The 19,381-nt window shown below is 39.0% G+C and overlaps 1 protein-coding gene across 1 annotated transcript in view; it reads right to left on the bottom strand.

The window, feature by feature from the left end:
• TENM2 (teneurin transmembrane protein 2) overlaps nucleotides 1-19,381 on the bottom strand; it is a 3,459,878-nt gene that overhangs the window by 987,442 nt on the left and 2,453,055 nt on the right. Inside the window, 1 exon segment of the mRNA XM_021076712.1 lies at nucleotides 8,244-8,543. Within this exon segment, the coding sequence (XP_020932371.1) occupies nucleotides 8,244-8,469 (226 nt within the window). The 5' untranslated portion in view covers nucleotides 8,470-8,543.

Genomic DNA, 19,381 nt, shown 5'->3' on the forward strand with positions numbered 1-19,381 from the left:
GCTCATCTGTCCCAGTGCCACAGTCGACTAACCTGAACTTCTTCTAGATCCTTGGAACAACTCAGTGTTTCCACCTCTGGACCTTTGCACATGTTATGTCTTTTGCCTGAGCACTCGTTTGCCTCTGTGACCACCAAAATCCTCCTCATCCTTCAAGTGTATGAAAGAATGTGACAACTTCTGAGATTCTCTGGTATACAATTCTGGGTTAGAGACCTCTTTAGAGCTCTCCAGTATTTTCCCTTTTTGTGACGTTTATCATAATATACCTACTTATACGTCTATTATATCTTTTTTCATTAGGATTGCCAAGTTTTGTGAAGCTAGTTACCATATTAGTCTTTTTCATCACTGAGTGCCATAACTTCACACAGTTGCCCCATGGGTACCCCAAATATTTTCAAAATGAGTGAAGAGGCAAAAATAAGTCAGTGTTTTAGAAACCCAAGACTATCTGTGATACAAAAGAAAAAAAAATGCCCAGGGAAAGATTACAGGAAAAAAATCAATTTAAATGGTGAATCAGTTGAATAATGTTAAAATTTCAGAAGCATCCGATGGGATGAGAAACTTGGAAAAAATAAATTAGAAGAATAATGGTTATGATTGGTGAACATAAATTTCAAAAAATCAAGAAAAAAAAAGGAGTCTTGAAACACTACCTAAAAAGCAGAAGTTGTGATACCATTCCCCAAAACTGGGACGTGAAAGCAGATTTTGAGGAAAAGACAATTAAGTTTGTTACTTGATTTTCTAAGGAAAAATATTCCAAGGACAGTTGGGAAAGCAGAAATGGAGCTTGGAAAGATCACATTTGTCTCAGTCTTGAGAGTCACTAGTATCGGGGGCATGAATTAACAGGCCGGTCAATTCCGTACCTACATCTGATATTAGAATATTGTTTTTCTATATGGTGTTCATTCCATCAGGCTTGGGGAATACTCACCATAAGCTAACTCCAGGTATATGGCAGCCTAAGCCCAAGACATGGCCAACTGAGGTTGGAGTAATAGACAGAGGCTCAGCATGTGTCTAAATCTTCATTTGGAATGTTCTGCTGGTGGTTGAAAAAGAAAACCACTTCCGATGAGGTTACCAAGGGAAGAAAATACGAGAGTAGGGTTATCAACAGACATCTTCAAACTGATCTCTCTCTATAGGAAAGCCAGGGAAGGAGAATGAGAAGTAAGAGATGATAAATATGAGGCCGGAGGTAGTGCCAGATTTTCCAGTGACACAAGGCAAACCATCAGATTTTTGCGGAAGATGATTTCAGTTGGGACATTATCTTAATTTTACCTGTAATTGAAAGTCTTGTGAAACAGAAATGGTGAAAAAGGATATTAAACAAACATGACTGTTCTAAAGGAAGTGCCACAGTGGAGAAAGACAGGAGGGCTCAGGTGAAGTGGAGAATTACCCTGGAAAAAGAGCAGAAGGATGGCAATGCAAAGAAAATTAGACTGGCAAATGCACACTGTGGTATATGGAATGACTGGCCAATGGGGACTTGCTGTAGAGCACAAGGAATTCTACCCAGTGTTCTGTGATTGTCGACATGGGAAAAGAATCTGAAAAAGAATGGATGTGTGTATATGCATAGCTGATCACTTCAGAAGAAATGATCTCAACTTTGTAAATCAACTCTACCTCAATAAAACCTAAAAAAAGAAAGGTTTAAAGGTGAATGCAGACTTGACAATAGATAATTACTTAAAGAATAATAACTGGGCAACAGAAGGTTGTAATCCTAGAAGGGCAGTCAATATCAACAATGAAAATCCAGATAAGCTCAACTCTCCAAGAGACAAGGACTCCAAATTATTACATGTAGAGTAAGGAGAATGGATTCATTTTCTTCCAAAGTTTAAATAGATAAAAATCTTCTGTTAGTTTAAATCCTTTCCCAAGATTTGCATGTCATTTATATGCCATAAAATGCACATCTTTTAAAAAACTATATCCAGTGACACTATCTTAGAGCATTTTTCCAATATTTTCCCTTGTAAAATTGTCTGACTAGCAACTCTTTTACAGTGTGTTGGCATCAGCTGACAGTTGTTAGATGGTATCTTTCATTCCTTTCTAAAAATAGGGAAATAATGTGAGTTGTGTTCATCTTTGGGAGCAAAAGGCATGGTACATAGGGAGTCAAATGCACACCATCAACAACTGGAAGAGAAATTCTGGCTTTGAAGATGTCAGAATTTTTGCAAGTCATAGAGAACAAATCCAAAGGGCAGAGAGAAAGGAGATGTCTATTGTACACAATATTGTGAGGGTTAGAGAGCAGAATATCACCACTTTTGCTGGCAACAGGATTAAAATGGCAGTGATTATGACTTGCTAGCACTTATTCAGCACTTATTAAAAGAAAGTCAATATCCATAGCATGATAAATGCATAATTGTAAGAAAGGAACCCAAGAGCCATGTTAGCAGGAATGTTTACAGGAGGAGAAAGTAAGACTGAAACAGACTATGTTCTGGAATGTAATCAAAGTTGCCCTGCTCAAACATCCCTACTGAACTATACACAGAGTTTACCTCTGGGTCTGCATTGGTAACTGCTCTCCCATATGCCTTTTATGATGAAGCAACACGCACTCAAGTAAACCAGCAAGAAGATAATGTATTATCTTGCATTGAAATGTTGTAGATTCTCTTTTTCTAACTTTCTTTTTAAGCAACAACACAACCAAAGACTATGAAGCAAAACATTATTCTCCGTTGAGATATGAAAAGAAGTCTAGCCTAGGGCTAGAAGAATAAATTGAAAGCAATCTTCCCAAGGTTCTTTTCAGCCTTCCAAATATTGACCAACCACAATAAACTCTTGAACTTTCCTAAAAGTTGTCCTTTTTTTGTAGGTAAATTAAAAGGCTCGGGTTTTCAAAACAGAACCTAACTGCTTCTTTGGGTACAATGGAAAATGAATTATTTTAAGACAATGGTGTAAACAAAAATGCTCACAGGGTTCCCAAGCACGTCAACAATTATTGTATACATTAATTCAATCGATACAGGTAACATTTGAGTTTACTGATGGATCATGAGTTTTAAGCTCATTAGCATAGGTTCAACTTATGCTATACCACATAACACAGAGCAAAAACGCATTGTCCCAATTATTTTAAAGATCACAAGAATACGAATTGGTTTATAAAATACTCAAATCAAACCTAGCCTCAAACTGTTTGTGTATGTTTATGTACTTTTAAAGGGCATCAACAGGTTCGTGAAAGTTATTTCTGTGCTAGATCTGAGGCACAGAACTGAGGCTAGCAACCTTTCAAAAATCCAATCTTCCTCCAATTCTTTCTTCAACCTTGACCTAAAGAGACAGACTGAGGTCCAGAGAAAGAATTCAATATTGGCCCCCTCTCAAGAGACTTGCACTGCTAACAGAAGAGAAAGGCTGTTTGAGGGATGAGCAACCTAGCTGAACCCTCTGGCCCATTGGGCCTTAACTAGCTCAGAAACCAGTCTGTTCTGCTTACCTGAGCAAGAGCATTTAGACAGTGACCCCTCTCTCTTGTCTAGTGTTCCAGGTGACAAGTTTGTGCAAAAAGGTGATGACTCTAGAGGAGGGCCGAGGATCAGTGCTGACAACCTGGCACATATTCCGACACTGGCACATATTCTGAACTTCTTATAGGGGTGGGTAGTGGAGAAACACTGGAGGAAGGAAGGTTTCTGTGAAGTTTGAGGGTAGTTGTACACTGTGAGGGGATGAGAACAGGAGTCTAGTTCAGCGGTGCTGGGGGGTGGTGCTCATTGTATATTCCATCAATGTTAGTGACTGCAGTTCCTATACGAGAGAGGTTTAAAGGTGTTGACACCTGAGAGGTTTATACATTGAATTTAACAGCCTTTGATTGTGGTTCAAGGGCTTCTTTTCATTGGTTTACTTATTTGAGAAATGCTCAAACACAGGTTTAAAACACAACTCTTGAATCCAACTCCCTGGATATGAAACATATCTACTTCTTCCTACGTTTGTGACCTTGGATAACTTCTTTACCATTCCTGTGCCTTGGTTTCCTAGTCCATAAAAAAGGCATTAATAATAATAGTACCCACCTTACAACCATTTCTGTGAATATTCACTGAATTACTACCAGTAAAATGCTTAGGCATCTGACATGTAGAGAGACTCAATAACTGTTAGCCATTATTCTTTTATTATTATTTTTGTTTAATACATCTGAAAACTGTCTAATAAGCCTGGTGAAGCACAAAATTAGACCAAAGTCCTAAGCACATAAATATGCAAAAGCAGAGTTCAAGCTAATTTTAGGCCCCCTAACCATGGGAGGATGTCTTATATACCACACTTCTTCTACACCCCAACTTCAAGGTCCAAAAGAACAAGCTGGTACATCCTGCCTGGGACCTTGGCTGACCTGCATTATTCAAAGTGACATCTATTTCACAGATTTAGCCAAGACTAGGTCTGACCAGGGATCAGACCACTGGTCACTTTTGTCAGGTGCATTAACTCTCAGCCCACTGGGATGCTATTTAGCACAGGATTAGTCATTTACTAATTACTCATTACTCCAATGGCCACAGACCTAAGGTCAGTAATGTTCTATCGTCACACCAGGAATATCCCATATAATAGAGGCCAGACAGGTAATTTGCATTGTCTCTTCTTAGAAGAGAGGTTCACTCCAGAAGAAGGCAGAGCGGGATTCTGTGCTGAAAGCAAGTAAAGGAGTTTTAATATGACAAGAGTGTCCTTAAGCTTCTCAGGGGAACATGTGGCCCACCTTTCCTGCTGGGACCTGGCAGGTTCTCACATTTGATACTGGCTTCTGGCCAGCTGGGGAAACTGGACAAGGTCTGACCCTGGCCCCAAATCACTTCTACTGGCTGGCAATTCTTGTCCCCCTCTTTCCCCCTCAGAGCATCTGCAGAGTCATCCAACTGTTTGCCAAACTTGCTTGTATGAGAGAAGCGTGTTTGTTTTCTGATCAGTGTCTTGGGTTTTAAGTAAGAATACCACAGGAGATGATCCTGCTCTGATCCTTGCTAATGTACCTCTAGGCTAATAAGTACCGAGATGATCCTCCTCTTTGATTTCATGAATAAGAAAATAAAATGGGAAATGCATGACATTTAAAAAAATATTGTTATTACTGAGTGTAAAATTTGTTTTAACCCTCTCTGGAGTGGCTAAGTTTTCACGCTGAAAGAGCTGCTTGCCAGATTGTATCTCCTGTTCCTCCTCTCTTTAAATATGTGCTTATTTACTTCCTGCAGAGTTCAATTTTAGAACCCATCAAAGTAGATCCACTCAGACTGACTACATTTTCATGCATAAATTCATAGATGTCTTCAGAAGGAATTGCACTTGCATATGCAAATACTTCCAATGCCTTTTCATTTCTACTTTTGGCCTGCACAGTTTTTAATTCATGCAAACACATTACACAAACAAATATGGGCTCAATAACAACACCAGGCATGTGTGAATTGTTAATTGCAAAGCTATGAGTTTGATATGGCCAAGCAACTTCCATTATTATCAATGGAGAGGAACAAGATTAAACAGGAAGAATAAAGGTATATTTGAAAATAAAAGCCCAAGCACTTGGTTTTGTTTTATGTAAATATTAGTAAGGGAAAGGGTGACAGGCAAATCCACAATTCAACAATAACCTAGGATCTATGGCTCAGTGCACAACGTTCCAGAAGCCAGGACGTACCTTTAATGAGACCTAAGGAGAGTCTACATTTCAGCATAGAATCACTAGAAACAAAAGTGTATGATGCAGTCATATCACAACTGAAACCAAAAATACAGCAGAAAATGAAAGGCTTTCAACCATGTTGAACATGACTCACCTTTCAAAATATTTGAGTCTTGTATTAGAGATGCTCTTGGAAATAAAAGGTAGGTGTCCTCATTTTTCATATTGAAAACTTAGGCACTCCCTTATAACCAATTAAGTTGTGATTCCTCATAATTTTTTTGCCAATTCCCACTGCATGCACTCAGGGTCAGGCGAGAACTTAAAGTCAAACACTTGTTGAAGTTACTCACAGATCAAAGACATTTGAGGCAGGACAATTTCCAAGCAACCCTCCCCCTCTTTGCTGCTTCATTTACATGAAGTTAAACTCAGAAAATAAGAGGGAAGATTAAATAAAAATTATATTCTGCAAGGGTCTGCAAGTGCAATGGAAATAAAATTTTAACTGTTTTCCATGCTGATTTTGTTGACTACTCTGTTAAATATAAAAGCCGGAGCTAGGCTAAATGAGAAGCATTTGAGAACTTTTTTTTGGAACCACTATGGGATTATAGGATATATATGTAACTGAGCGAACCCTATGCAGTCTTTCTGGGGCAGGCCCCTCCCTGATATTCTGGGCTTTAGCTCTTCTTTAAAGTATAATATGTATCTTGCAGGGGGGGGGGGTCATAAGAACACCAGGATCTGATAGCTGTGGACAACTACAAGAACAAAGGATTTCTGCACCAAGAAGTTAGCAACAGCTAACCACATGCCTCCCTCACTGTGCCTTTAAAAAGGCTTTGCAATTTTGGTTCAGAGAATTTAGGATATTGGGGGCTATCTGAGGGGCATAAGCCACCCATTTCCTTGCACGGCCCTGCAATAAACTTTTCTCTGTTTCAAACTCCAATGTTTTGGTTCATTTAGCCCCTCTGTGCATTGGGCTCAGGGACTTGCATTAACATACATGTATGTATTACATACACTCAGTGCTTTCTAAGAAATAAAGAAAAGTAAAGTAACTTAAGGAAGCTAAGAAACCAAGAATGGAATGAATGGAATTCCAAGTTGCTCTAGACTAAATGTTTGTGATCCTCCAAAATTTTATATGAAACCTAATCCCTAGTGATATTTGGAGGTGGGGCTTTGGGAAGGTAAATAAGTTATGGGGGAGGGGCCTTCACGAATGGGTTTAATGGCCTCATAAAGAGGCACCAGAGGCTTCTCTGCCCTCTTCAGTTACACCAGGATACAGGAAAAGATGCCCAGAAAGATGTCCACGGCCCAGAAAGAGCACTCTCACCAGACATCAAATTCACTAGTGCCTTGACCTTGGACTTCCCAGCTTCCAGAACTATACAAAATAAATTTCTGTTTTTCATAAGACACTGGTTTATAATATTTAGTTATAGCAGGATGTTAGGACAAAGAGGCAAACTAAGGCATCTCAGAAGGAATTAAATTAGCTGCAACAACATTTCCTGACAGGCACAGAGAACCAGAACTAAAGAATCAGTGTCATAAACACATGACGCAATAACCCAGCAGGCAGGGCCTTGACATTTGGCACTGGCAGAGTGACCCTTTCTGATACATTCACTGTATTTTTGTGCATCCACCTGTAATTTCGCAAAGTCCTTATGTGAATCTCCACAAGGTGAGGCTAGTACACAAAGCACAAGACATGAAACCAGGGAGTCACTTTAGTCACTCTTAGCACTGTTGGTGCTTGAGCCTACATGCCCATCCATTTACAGCAACTCATAAAGCAACTTATAACAAGTAAAAACAAAACCCCTCATGGATACTGACTATGAAGGGAATGCCAACTGTTAGTTCTTGGGAAGAAAATACTCTCCTCCCCAAAGAAATCAAATTACAACAAGAAAATTACACTTAGGTAAAAGTAGGTAGGGAAATTATATCAGTGGAGTTGGGTAACAACACATTCACCGGTGCTCCAAAATATAAAAAGACAACACATAACTCGTGATTAATATCCCATATTTTGAAGGGGGAATTTAATTATAGGGGAGTGAGGAAGGGAGATTAAAATATGTTTTTATCATTACACCGTTTGTTCAAAGAGAATACAACCAAGAAACCCCATGTGAGAAACAGGAGAAATCAGAAGTCTTGGAGGCCTGTGTGTGGGCTTCAAGGTTAAGAGTTTAAAAACCACAGATAATTCTACGTTTTACAGGACAGGGGTCCATGCGGTCTCAAGGCCACCCCTCATGGAGCCAAGGGTCTGCTGTCTGCTACATTTAAGAAAACCACCACGTGATCAAAGAATTTAGAATCCATGACGAAAGAGGCTCTTCTACATGACCTACAGAAGTTTGATACCAGCTGATAAGAAGCTTGTTCTCTTCAACTGACCTTTAAAGGGGAGCTGATAATGGTGGGCTGTGCCCCACTTTCCACCAACCTCAGTCATCGACGTGCAAGAGTGTAAGACAGCTGGGACCGACGCAGTGCGGTCAGCTCTACATACCTTGTCTTGGAAACTCATCTGACTCCCGGTGCACGAGGTCCGTGACCCGGTTTCCATAATGCATCCTGCTGTCGTGGTCATAGGCCTTCAGAGTCTCGCTGGAGCTGTAGGACTTCTGCGTGGGCACGCGGCAGTCCTCACTGTCCAGGGAAGAGCTGGTGTAGCGGCACTCTTTGCCACACCGCCCCCTGGTCAGAGAGCGGTGTCGCCGGTCTTTGACATCCATTATCCCAGGTCTGGCAGAAGGCCGAGGCTTTCAGAAAAGTCAGGTCTGAGTTTGGGTTCTTGTCACTTGGCCACCTAAAAACATCACAGAAAACAACAACAACAACAACAAAACACAGATTGTGATTATAAGAAAAGCTGCTTTCAGTTCTGACTCATGCTCTGACTCAGATAAAAAACAAAAAAGCAAATTTGGTCAGCCCTGCGTATCTCTTCTGCAAATGCTTAATATATACTTAAACCATCAGCTTAAATAGAAGAACCCGATACAGTAAATTAATTCTCTTGCTGTTTAATTGAATAGATTTGGGGAAGAAAGTAATAGCAAAATAACTCATCTTTTGATTTTCTATATGTGCGAAGATGACACGATAAGTCTGTCACTCTAATGCAAGATCTTACTATGAAGCGGTTCAAAGCAAAACTGATTTGATCCAGGTTTAATTACATTCTCTTTTTGCTATAGAAGGGATGGAGGGAAAAAAAAGCAATATCAAAATTAAATCAATAAAAATAAAAGAAAGGTGTATGAGGCATAAATATATGCCCTTGATGCTTTGTAATGGTACCAGGTCACATTCAACTAATAAAATTGTCTGGCTGGGTCTGGACAATTATAATATAAGGCATTCTTAATATGCAAACAGTCTTCCTCTTAATTTTTAATGAGTCTTCAAAAAACTGTCTTTTTTTTTTTTTTTTTTTTTTTTTTTTTTAGGGCTGCACCTGCAGCATCTAAGGATAGCAGGTCAAATTGGAGCTATAGCTGCTGGCCTACACCATGGCACAACAATGCAAGATCTGAGTCGCATCTTCAGCCTACACCACAGCTCACGGCAACACAAAATGCCTGACTCACTGAACTGAGCGAGTCCAGGGATTGAATCTGCATCCTCATGGATACTAGTCTGATTTGTTTCCTCTGTTCAAATTCAACTAATTCAGCAAACTCTTAATCAGCTTTTTCTTCTCTGCAGATACGTATTTTGGACACATTTGGTCACTTCTTTTCCCTAGTCACCTACCAACAGGAGATCTTGTGCACAAGAGGTCTAATTGGCACAACCACATAAACATTAGCCTAAGCCTGCCCATGCTGTCCTTTTCATGGCTGTAAGAGCCACCATGGAAAAGAAAAATGGGGATGAACACTGAACACAATAAGTAAACTGATGGGGAAAAAAAAAAACCTCTCCAACATATGATCTGGCAAAGAGCGAGCCCCACAGTCTATCATTTGACACCCCAAACCTGGAAACGTAGACAAACATCACTCAGAAAACAATAGTCTTTGGCCTAGCAAATATGACCAAAATGCTTAGATGCCTCCAAGTTCCAAATGATAGGCTCTTATTGATTTCATGGGCCATGTGAAAAGGCATGGACTAGCCACAGGGCCAGGGCCTGGACAGAATGGAAAAATACAAATTTTAAACAAAATGGCAAATACAATATAGAACCAGTATGGTTTTTCTCCAGGCTAGCCCTGCTCACTGCCTTTTCCATGTTTCAGGAAATATTTGGGGAACAGACCTGCAGCTTTGAACCCCTCTAGTCTTCTTTGGTTATTTACCATGCTGCAATGGGATGCCTAGGTACAGCAAAGATTAGCCTGGATACACAGCAAGGTGTATGGTATCTGCCTCAAAACAAAAGAAGCTTCGTCATCCCTTCCTTGTCTTTTCATACCAAGAGGTCCTTCTGGATCCCAAGAACCCTCCTCATTAGGACTATCTCTGTACTTATCAAACACTGCCTGTAATCGTGGTTGACTTTGTTTGACAATTGGCAATGAAAAGGAGGATCACCCTGCTGAGGATATCAGCCACAGTGACGTTGTTGCTACAGTCACTTCTTTAAAAAAACTAAAAAAGAAAAACAGATTCTCAGTTTCCTGGAGCCTACAATTGCTGACTCAGGATGTTGAGAAGCATCTTTTTTTTCTTTTTGCCTTTCTAGGGCCACTCCCACAGCATATGGAGGTTCCCAGGCCAGGGGTTGAATTGGAGCTGTAGCTGCTGGCCTACGCCAGAACAACGCGGGTCTGAGCCTCATCTGCAACCTACACCACAGCTCACGGCAACACCGGATCCTTAACCCATTGAGCAAGGCCAGGGACCGAACCCACAACCTCATGGTTCCTAGTCGGATTCGTTAACCATTGCGCCACGACAGGAACACCGAGAAACATCTTTGAGAGTCACCAATCAAGACCTCAGGACCTTCTTGGAGGACAGAGATAGTCAAGGTTGGCATGAATGTTTCTGCTGCTGCAGAGTCAATTCAAGTGTCTGATCATTAATGCAATTTCTAGATGTCCCAAATCCTCCCCTCCTTAACTCCCCACATGTGATCTCAACATTTTGGAATCCATAGTATTGGCTGCTAAAGAGCATGGCAATTGGAGTATTATTGGATGCCAACCCTACCATGGCCACTGACTAGCTAGAGCCCTTGTGAAATCTCTCCTGGCCTTCAAAATCAGTTTCTTCATTCGTGAAAATGGAAAACAATAGTCTTTACTGCATAGAGTCTTTATAAAAATTGAAACAGATGCTGTGGTAAAACTCCCATCACACTGCCTTAACACATGGAAGGGGCTCTATGAGAAATACAGTGTTTTCTCCTCTGAATGATTAAAAACATTTTTTTCTTAGCTAAGTAGTTACAAATTTGCATATAAGATGGAGGGTGGCGATGGCGATGACAGTATGAATCCCTGAAACTCAAACTTCTAATCATAAGTATCAGAGCTTGAACTACACAGTGATTAAGGAAGACCTTTGGCACCTACCGAGGGTGTGTAAGAATGTGCACACCAACACTGAAAGCCACAAGTGGTTTTTTTTTGGGGGGGGATCAGCTATTTGAATGGATTTTATAATTTTCCTCTCTTCTCCTTCATTGTGAGCTTTTATTTTTTAATGTTTTCAGTGTCCCTAACACATGAAATCCTATCTCCTCTAATTTGCAACATGCTTTGGGAAGTGGCCTGACTTTCTACATGTGTGTGTGCATGTGATTTTATTTTATACATATTTTTAAAAATCATGCTCTAAGTGGAAGCCTAAAAGCTTATTACCTATTTATAAAGTACATGAAATTTAATGTTTGGACATTTTGACGGCTAATTTGGTTGCCTAGTGATCTTTTCCTGCTAAAATCCCCTTTCTTGGCTATGCCCTTGGTAGTTACTTTTGTCAGCAATGTCACCTCTAGATATATGATAGACATATATATATAAAATGAGGTAAGAAAATGACAAATCTTAGCTAGGGAAAGCTAATTTCTTAGGAAACTGAACAGAGTACACAGACTGTTGGCCTGTAGACCTTTTACATTTTAGCCTGCCTTTATTTAAAAATTAATTTCCAATATAAAAAAGAGAAAATAGGAGAATTTATATTAAAATCTGGGTCATGAGCTTATCATGAAAAATTGGGCAGTCCAGAAACACCCACTTCCAAAAAAATGGAATAAGCACATTTTTACCTATTTATCCTACTAGTACAGCTAAAGACCCTGTACATCATATATTAAAAGAACCATAAGGCGCTTCTAAAAGGTGAAAATAAGGGCAGTGCCTCTAGAACCCAAGGAAGAGTACTGAAATTTCTTTTGCCCTATTATCTACGACTTGGAGCCAAAGACACTGGGCAACACAGAAACAGCAAAAGACAACAAAAGCACTAACAAAAGCCTGCTTCCTCCAGCCACAGGACTAGGAAAGGGGCAGCCTAATAAGAGACAAAACATTGAGAAAGTAACCATTTCCTCTAGCCAAACAACACAGAACATGCAATAGCCCCACTCCCACTTTCACCAGCAAAAACTAAGCATGGATCCTAGATTTCCTTGCTTTTGAGGAAGCGGCAAGGTACCCGAACCCCAAGCAGTGGTTTCAGAGAAGGTGCAGAAGGGAGCTAGAACTTTCATGCCTTCTAGGAAGTAATGAGGCCATCCTCTGCTGGCCTTCCACCCCCCCTGGGTGGTAACAAGGGTCCACCCCCCTCTGCTCCGGTGATATGGGAGGAGGGCTAGTGGAGGGTCAGGGCTTTCATTATGTCCCAGTGGTAATGAGTCCTTCTGCCCCTTGGTGGCTGTTGGTGTCAGAAGATGTCATGGGGGCGGAGTAATGATGCATTCCTATTCTCACTGAGGGAGGCATCTGTGGAGGTCTAGGGGGGAACCAGAACTTCTGCCCCCTCCCCTCTCCCATCTCCTAACCAGGAACTCTCTTCCCTTGGATGTTGGCAAAGACTTGAGTGGGGAACATGAACTTCTAGGCCAAACTATCAGTAATGAGGTGGGATGCTTCATCTAACAGAGCAGTGTAAGGGGAAAGCAGCTATAATCGAAGGTTTAAATGAGACATAGAGGCTCATAACGTAACATATCAAATGTCCATATTTCAGAAAAAAGAAGTCTGTCATACTAATAACTAGAAAGACTTCAAAGTATGAATTAAAAAAATGAATCAATAGATCTAAACACTGAGAGGACAAAAATGTAATAATTATGTGACATAAATTTTAAAAGAGCCATCATAAAATGCTTTAATAGCAATTATGTATAATAATTTAAACAAACAAAAAAATAGGAAAATCTCAGCAAACTAATAGACGATACAAAGAAGACTCCATTGGAAATATTAGGAGTGGAAACAAAACTAACCAAAATAAAAAAATCAGTAAAATTTATAAACTTCTGGCAAGAGTGAAGAAATAAGAAAGAAGACACACTTGATTCTAGAGGCGTTGATAGCATAAACAAGATTCTTAGAGAATACTTTAAAGAAATACACAAAAATCAATTTGACAGATAGGATGAGGTCAATCAATTACTCAAAAATCCAAGAATATCACAACTCACCCAACATGAAATAGATCATTTGACTAATTTTGTGACTGATAAGGAAATGTAACTTGTAATTTTAAAACTCACCAAAAAAAAAAAAAAAAATTTCAGGCCTGGATAATTTCACTGGAAAATTTTATCAAGTGTTTAAAGAAGAATTAACACCAATTCTATAAAATCTTTCCCAGAAAACAGGAGGGAACAATTTACAATTAATTTTATGAATCTACTTACCCTAATATCAAAACCAGACAGAGAGTATCAAAAATAGAACTAAAACCCAATATTTCCCATGAATATAGGTGTATAAATTCTCATATTAGCAAATATAATTCAACAATATATAAAAATAATTGTACATCCTGACCACATAGGATTTATTCTGGGCATGCAAGGATGGCTCAATATTTAGAAATTAATCAATATAATCCACCACGTTAACAGGCTAAAGAAAAATCACACAATAATGTAAATGCTCTTAGAAAAAGCATCTGGCAAAAATCTATATCTCCTTATGATAGATACTCTGGAAAAAAATAGAAGTAGAGGGAACTTCCTCAAGTTGACAGAGAGTAGCAACATAAAATCTACAGCTAACATAATACTCAAAGGTGATGGACTAAATTCTTTTTCCTAAGAATGGGAACAAATCAAGGATGTCAGCTTCTATCATGATGCTCACTCTACTTACTATCTAGAAATTCTAGTCCAAGAAAGGGAAATAAAATGCATTCAGAACAGAAAGAAGACATAAAACTGTCCCTCTTTATAAATGACATGGGTGTCTATGCCACAAGTCCTAAGAAAACACTTAGAACTAACATAAGTGAGTTCGTAAAATTATAAGATAGAAGATAAAATATATAAAAATCAATTGCATTTCAATATACCAGCAATGCACATCAGACTGCAAAATACAATGCTATTTATAATTTCCAAACAAAGAAATATTTAGATATAAATCTATCAAAATGTGTACAGAAATGGTAAGCTAAAAACAATGCTGATGAAAGAAATTAAAAATCAAAATAAATGGAGAGACATATTGTATGCATGAATTAGGAAAGTTAACACAGTAAAAGTATTAATTTTCCCAAAATTGATATATAGATTAAAAAATTCTTATCAAACTCCAGCAAATATTTTTAAAGACATAAATGCAATTATTCTGAAATTTATGCAGAAAGATAGAGGACCTGAAATAGCTAGAACAATTTTTTAAAACTAAGAAGAAAGTGGGAAATGTCATTATACCCAATTTTGAGATGTTTCATATTGGTATAGGAATCAGTACTGGGTGATACCGATAGAGGAAAAGATGCTTAATTTTAAAGAATGACATAAAAACCAAAATACATATCCTCAAAAATTATGGCCAATTGATTTTTTAAATTTTTTTAATGCAAACGGCATTCAAAGGATAGCATTTTCACTAAATGTTGCTAGAATTGTTCAAGAAAAGGAAATAAAAACAACATTGACTTAGTTTTACTGAAAAATTAACCTAAATGGGTCTATTGACATATTTATCAAACATAAAACTTTAGAACAGTTTTAGAAAAAACTGTACTTTTAGAATAAAAAAGAGGAAATCTCTAGACTCAATATTAAACACATAACCCATAAAATGAAAATTAATAAATGGAGTATCATCAAAATTAAACATGTCTGCTCTGTAAAAGACCCCAAAAAGAAGCTGAAAAGATCATCTACAGACTGAGAGTACTTATTTGCAAACCATACATCTGATAAAGGACATATATAGAGAGTATATAAATATTTCTCAAAAATTCAAAAAAAAAAACCCAATCTGATTAGAAAATAGGCAAAAACATGAAATGACATTTCACCAAATAGAATATAACAATGGCAAATAAACACATAAAAATATGTTTGACATCATTAGCCATTAGAGAAATGCAAATTAAAATCACAAGGAGATATAACTACAGACTTGTCAGAATAACTAAAATTAAAAAATAACAACAACAGAAACAGTGACAACGCTAAGTACTGACAAGGATATGGAAAAACTGGATCCCTCACACATTGCTGGTCCAGACATAAAATGACAGTGCCATTTTGGAAAACAATTGAGCAGTTTTTAGAAATACTAAATGTGAACTGCCATACAACCCAGTAATTGCCTTGTTGGGCACTTATTCCAGAGAAATAAAAACTTGTGTTCACACAAAAACCTGTACACAAATCTTTATAGCTGAATGTTTATTCATATTAGCCCCAAACGGGAAACAACCCAGATGTCCTTCAATGGGTGACCGGTTAAACAAGACTCAGGTACCCCCATGACAGGACATACCACTCTGTAATAAAAAGGAATGAACTACTGATATGAACAAAAATCAGAGTGACTCTCCAGGAAATAATGCTAAGTGAAAACTGCCAATTCCAAAGATTCCATATTGATGCTCTACTTATATAATATTCTTCAAATGACTGAATTATAGAAATGAGAACAGACTAATGTTTGCCAGAAGTAAGGAAGGGAAGAAGGTGAGAGGAAATGAGTATGGCATGAGGCATCCATGCTGATGGCAATGTCTTGGCTGCATCAGCGTCAAAATCCTGGTTGTGATGTCACACCCCAGTTGTGCAAGATGTTGCTATAGATCGAAGCTGACTAAAAGTACCACAGATGTCTCTGTATTATTTCTTGAAATTGGACATGATTCTGTAGCTATATCAAAGAGCTTAATTTAAAAAAATAATCAAACTATCCAGCAAACCTGGGCTCAAACTCCATCATGAAAAAAAATGCTTAGTTTTAGATGTCACTCACAATTTTAAACTGGGCACCTAAGCTCTAAATTATCATCATTATCATTAGGAGTAGCAGCAGTAGTGGTGGTACCATCTTACCACTCCTCTGGTTTTGTAGACAGTCTGCTTCACTCAACTGAAACCCTCCTTGGCCAATATAGGTCACTATATTTGTGGATTTGGGTACAAAGGAAAAAGAAATATTACTGTGGCCCCTGAAAAGAATTACAAAGAGCCAGGTACAATATAAGAAGAGTGTTTGCCAGCACATTTTTCTCCTTAAGACAATTCTAAATAGTAAGATATTGGTCTTAATTTGAATATGGCTAAATATCCACCCTTTAACTAGTAAAATGCATTTATTACCTACTATGGACAAGCACTCTCTGCCTAGTTGTCCTTGAAAGTGAAGGTCAACATTTCATGCGGGAAATGCAAGTTTCCAGACTGATTTTAAAAAGTAATTAAAATTGCCTTGAAGCAGTAGGAAAGATGGTTACCAAAATTATAAATCTTTTCCCCAAGCCTCTGCCTTTCGCGGCACTGAAAAAAAAATGGCAATCTTTGGATGGCAATGCCTCTGCCAGCTCGTTACTGCTATGCTGAGGTTTTATTCTGTTACATTCTACACTCTCTCCCTTGAAGAGTGTTCACACTGCTTTTTTCATCAGTTGCCTAAGTGGGTTCCATCACTTTAGCAGAACAGACTACAGAGATCTTGCCTGCAAGCCTTTGCCTAATTAACTAATCCTATGAGCTGTAACACCGTTCACTATTAACTTTTCAGATTATCCTACTACTTAAGGGGGTTGACTTGTTAATCACTGACAACCCATTTGAAATTGTGTGTGTGTGTGTGTGTGTGTGTGTGTGTGTGTGCATGTTGTACCTGTGTGTATATGTAAATATGTGTGTGAATGATGCAGATGTGGATAGTAGGTGTATCCAATAGAGAGATACACTTTCCCTGTTACAACTAATCCTGCTGGCAGTTGTTTCAACTTGCCTTACCCTCATCATTGGTCTTTGATCACACCATGGGCATTGTTTCACTGTGCTTGAGTATTTGTATCTTATGATACCACTGCAGACCTCTGAGAGGTGTGGTACCAGGAAAGCCAGCCCTTTCCAAATGTCCACATGATCTGAGACTCTGTCAATTCTGAACACAGACCAATGTGACACCTTTTTTCCCCTTTCAAATTATGTCTGAAGAATTCTGTCTATCAGGGTATGGGAAAAGAGTCACTACACAGGAATAATATACTCTTGTTTTCTAATTTGAGCTGGGTTACAGATATTTTAGAAATCCAATAAAAATTTGCATGATATGAGAGAGTTTTTAGTTTAAAAATGTATTTTTAAAAGCTCCATCTGAAAGCTTCTGTAAAGTATCTTTCTTCCTTCTGATAACATGTTAATTGGGTTGTCTCCTTGTTTCTTAAATATTGTAGGTGTCATGTTTCTATGTTTAAAAATGTGTAATGGATAATGCATGGTCCCTTTATCCTTAACTCCCCTGCAAAATGTGCCTATTACCAAAAGCAGAAATGCTAAGTCACCCTAAAACAGTGCATTCACAGACTCCTTTCCTGTGTATTAGAACTCCTCCATGAAAGCAGTTTATTTTAAAACCTTTAAAGCACCAAGTGAAATGCAATACAGAACCCCACACATAAAAGAGAGAGGAGGAGGGAGTCCCAGGCTTATTCCCTTGGTTTTCTCTACCCCCAAATAGGGCTTTAAAGGACATAGCATGAATACCAGTGTGTGTACTGGAAGATTTCCAGACTCTCCTCTTAGGAATATTTAAGAACAAGTCTGAACATAGATACACTCCAAAATATCTAGAGATAGACTATCCCTGTGACCTCTGAGTGGACCAAGGAAAATCTGGTTTAAAATCTTCAAAAGTGGAGGATAGTGCCCTCGTAATTGAATACACTAGTAAATAAGAGGTCAAAGGCAATTTGCTTTCTGCTCCCCTGTGCTGTTATATTGATATGTCTGGGGATAAAAAGCCAACTCTGGTTAATGTCCAGAGCCAGAAAGGATAAGCAAATTCACAATTGTATTTTGCTCGCTAGCTTCAGAGCTATGTGTTGCTGCCTTCTAGAATCTGTTGGGGTCCCTGGAGCCATTTGTGCAGGAAATGGTGAGAGCGGTCCCAGGATCCTCTGTCTATACAGTTTATAAATTGTGAAATGCAAAGACATTTCTCTGTGCTGGAAGGCACCATGAACTAAAGCCACAGAGGGGCAAAAATGCACCCTGCGGGTCTCAATATTTGCCATCAAGGTCCAGGCTTGTGTGTTTGTGTATATTCTTATTTGAATAGCAATGAGAAGTCAAAAGTCTATGTCAGATTGGTATTTAGTCTAATTCCATGCCCTTTCCTCCCCTTCTCCCATCCAAACTGTTTAACATTCACGAAAGTCAGCATGGTTACACCTCCTGCTAAAATTTCAATATGAAATGTGGAAGTTTACTGAAGCCTTTGCCTCCTCAGCTCCGCCTTCCCCACACGCAGGCCCCTATGCTCTCCTCCCCTGTTCCTCTCTGCCTCCTGAGATCAGGAGCTGAACAGATGGCTGTTCCTTAGGCACTGGCTAAGTGACCGTAACCGGAAAGACGGGCCCTCCCCTCTCCTCCTCCCCACCATGCAGAGCTCAGAGAGCCAGCAAAGCAGGCCCAGGAGCCTGCAGCCTCAAAACCTAATGAAGGAAAGCCCTTTGCACCTTCTTCCCGTTCCTTTTGCACAGAAGGCTGAAAGCATACAATAATCCCAGGAAGTAGAGGGTGTTGGACCACAGGTTTCTGGACAAACACTAATGTCAAAATCATTGTCAAGTCCAGCTCCCATTTAATGAATACTTACAAAGCACCAGGCCTTGCTTGAATTAGGCTCCTTACATAAGGTATCACTCATTTTGTAATCCTGCGACATGGAAATACTGATCTGAGTTTTGGAGATGTGGAAATGAAGACTCCAGGAGGTTAAGCGACTTGTAGCTCCACATACAATATGTGTTCATGCAGAGATTGGGGCTGAGAACTGTCTGAACTCAAGGCCTGCCTTCAGTTCCAAACTCAGCTACTCCTCTCCTGGGTACTTATCCAAAGAACATGAAAACACTACTCTGAAAATATATCTGCATCTCCTGTGTTCACCCCCAAATTACATACAGTAGCCAAGATATGGAAACAACCTAAGTGTCAATGAATGAATAAAGAAGATGAATGACTAAAGAAGGTGGAATACTACTCAGCTCTCA

Source organism: Sus scrofa, chromosome 16 (genome assembly GCF_000003025.6).
Source record: "Sus scrofa isolate TJ Tabasco breed Duroc chromosome 16, Sscrofa11.1, whole genome shotgun sequence".
NCBI lineage: Eukaryota > Metazoa > Chordata > Mammalia > Artiodactyla > Suidae > Sus > Sus scrofa.